General features: G+C 38.2%; 1 protein-coding gene across 1 annotated transcript; it reads left to right on the forward strand.

Annotated features, from left to right (window-relative positions):
- Positions 1-846: 846 nt before the first annotated feature.
- Positions 847-2,444, forward strand: LOC128696461 (uncharacterized). The gene is made up of 5 exons (XM_053787707.2): positions 847-1,005; positions 1,230-1,691; positions 1,769-1,943; positions 2,019-2,121; positions 2,235-2,444. The coding sequence occupies exons 1-5, from the start codon at positions 988-990 to the stop codon at positions 2,383-2,385; spliced, it is 909 nt and encodes a 302-aa protein (XP_053643682.2). The 5' UTR covers positions 847-987; the 3' UTR covers positions 2,386-2,444.
- The last annotated feature ends 570 nt before the right edge of the window (positions 2,445-3,014 follow it).

The raw sequence follows: 3,014 nt of genomic DNA on the forward strand, positions 1-3,014 counted from the left end.
TAGTCACAGTTGATTATTGTTCACTGCCTGTATCTTGTTACATATTTATTATGTACCCATATATTTTGTACCTGAGTTTTAAATAAAATATAAAAAAAATTCTATGCCGACAGTGTTAATTCTGCGTCGCACCCCAACCACCATTGTGACAGCCTGGCTAGCACTTACACCTGTCAGAGAGGAGGAGCAAACGTCCACCCTCACCGGCAGCTGGGCGAGGAATATGTCTTTAGTTTAGTTAAATGTATGTTATGTGTGATGGTTGGGTTTTTTTTTTGGGGGGGTATCAAACCTTTTTTAGTTGAACGTGTGTTTTCTTATGTATAAGTTTAGTGCTAAGGAAGGGAATGTGGAGCTTATTGTTGTTATATATAATGGTTACGTTTCATTGTTTACATTGTCTACATGTATAATTATGTATTGCGTTTTTAAATAAAATATAAAAAAAAAATTTACTACTGTGAAGGTTGTGAACCTTTGCCATATGTCACAATCATATTATGTTAACTATATAAGCCTAAAAGGTTTATATAGTTTATATTGTTTATATTGTAAAGTATGTTATATGGAAATATTTGCGAGTGTATATGGGTAACCTCTTTTGTGTCAGTTACAATGTGTTGTTATATTTTGTCAGTGTATGTTCTGTAGGATTGAGGATCATGCTGTACTCATTTTATATCTTTTTATTTAATATTAAGCTGTAAAGTTTTTTAAATAAAATATAAAAAAAACTTTGATTTTATATGAATTAAAAGATATGCATTTCTCAATGTATGAACTATGAAAAACAAGCCTTTCATGGTTGGTACGTACTGCTAGCTTCAGTCGTTAGTGTTAAACAAGCTCTTGGCTTACAGTACTCCAGCCAATTAGAATCGAAGGAGACAATGTTGCTGCTAAAATGCTCAGCCAATCAAGTTTAAAGCGTCCTGTATAAAAGTGGTGTTTTGGGAGGTGCTGATCAGTGTGCTCTCAACAGTCACAATGGCAACATTTACCGAAGTGAGTTTTTTTTTTTCCGTATACTTGATTCATACCTTATTCTGTGTAGGTTAGTATTAGATAAATCACTCTAATAAGCTTCAAATAATCTTCCCATTATTGACCAGGAACTTCAAGGTATTCTTAATTCAGCTTAAAATGTACGCTATCACTAGCGCACCGTGCACTTTACAGCCTTTACTTCGAATGCAAATTTACTCTAAATTTCCTAAACATATTTTCAGATGGCGCAGAGTATCCTTCTGGTAGTAGTAGTGCCTACCTTGGCATACGCTTCATTTCTTCCCAACGACGCCTTCGATGATAGGGGTAACTTCAATCCTACCATACCTAACCCATTGCCTTCAACGCCTCTCGGCCCCTTGCCTTCATCTCCAGCAGTACTTGCTCCGCAACAAATACCCATACAAGATTTATTCCCACAAGAACCAGCTAGGAACGTATTCCTGCAATATAGACCACCAGTCCAACTACTAACTCTACAGCCACAGTTAACCCACAACCAACAATTCATCCCTGCACAAGTGGAATTCCCCCAGCAACAAATACCTGTACAACAAACTTTTCCACAACTACCTGTGCAAACATTCGTAGAAAGACGTACAGAACAGCCTACGCAAATCGCTTCTAGCCTACAGACTAGTCACATTCCACCTTCACGATGCAACCCTATTGCCAAACCTCTGGTAAGCACTTTCAAATCAGTACTACCTATCTATACTTTAATGTTAAAAGCACAACTATAACTTTCTTTTCTCTCCAGGTTGACGAAATTGAAGATGGTCGGGCATACCACTTCTCCTGGTGCCACGATGGTGGACTTGCTTACACTTGGAAACAGGCTGTTAACTACTGTGCTGCCCTTGGGAATGGCTTCCAAGCAATCAGTATAGAAAGTGGAAGAGAACAGAGCTTCGTATCGAGGTTTCTACTTGACTGTAAGTAAATGCTCTTAATTCCTTAACAAATCAAATGCTACGCTTCCTGAACGTTAAGAAATATTATCTTTTCAGACAACGTAGCTACTTGTTGGACTAGCGGCAGCAAGTTTTCTACCTACTGGCAATGGTTATCTAGAATCTCTTCTTCGTACACAAACTGGTCTGTTACTGGCAGGTATGTACGAAATACATTCTTTCCACCATCATAAGACTTGTACCCCTTCAACTTGGTTTCCTCATTTGGTGACAACTTACCACCCCCAAGAGTAATAATTTTCCTACTTGCAGACGTGGTCTTCCTCAACCAGACAATGACGAAGGCAACGAGCAGTGTCTTGCTGTACTGAACAATCGTTACAACGACGGTGTTACTTGGCATGATTCAAATTGTTTATCTCTAAGACCAGTTATTTGCGAGACAGCAGTGTTTTATAATTAAACTTTACTCTGTAATACTAATTAATCTAACTTCCTGGCTATATTAAATGATAAATCTTCCTATTTAGTTTACTTAACCGAATTTTAATTACACTTATCAACTGCCAAGCTTAATTTCCTCTAGCTCCAGCAGTAAGCCAAAGCAAGTCTCTATAAATCTTACCTTGTGTTCCCTTCTGAAGATTTACCCTGCCAAATAACTTGTAAAATTAGAAACTTTATTTTTTCTTAATTAAAGCAGTGTGCCTTCATGTGGAATTAGTATTCCCTTGTGATGCAAACCCCCATCCACTCTAAAAAAGCCCACCACTCCAGAGTAACTCAAATGACGTTCCCCTCTGTCCTTCAAGTGATAGGCAGGTAAAAGCAATCTCAGGTTCTAGGTGGAATCTCTCCACAATCTTGCACAGATGAATATTAAGTGTCTTTATATTCACGCAAAGGTAGGCCGGGAAGAAACCCTGAACACCTATTTGCATAAATTACAGCTGCCTTCTCCACTTAACGAAAAGTCTACACGCAGCAGGGACTACATTATTAATAATTAACAAATAAATTCCGACCACTTGCAGTCTGTCCTCAGACCAAACTTAATTGCCCATCCCCCTTTTCCAATCCCTCCTTATCCCC

Source organism: Cherax quadricarinatus, chromosome 47, assembly GCF_038502225.1.
Source record: "Cherax quadricarinatus isolate ZL_2023a chromosome 47, ASM3850222v1, whole genome shotgun sequence".
NCBI lineage: Eukaryota > Metazoa > Arthropoda > Malacostraca > Decapoda > Parastacidae > Cherax > Cherax quadricarinatus.

Bases quoted from the DNA above. Each gene is read 5' to 3' on its own strand.
- LOC128696461 (XM_053787707.2), top strand. The intron at 1,692-1,768 runs GTAAGCACTTTC...TTTTCTCTCCAG, and splicing joins ACCCTATTGCCAAACCTCTG to GTTGACGAAATTGAAGATGG. The intron at 1,944-2,018 runs GTAAGTAAATGC...TTATCTTTTCAG, and splicing joins ATCGAGGTTTCTACTTGACT to ACAACGTAGCTACTTGTTGG.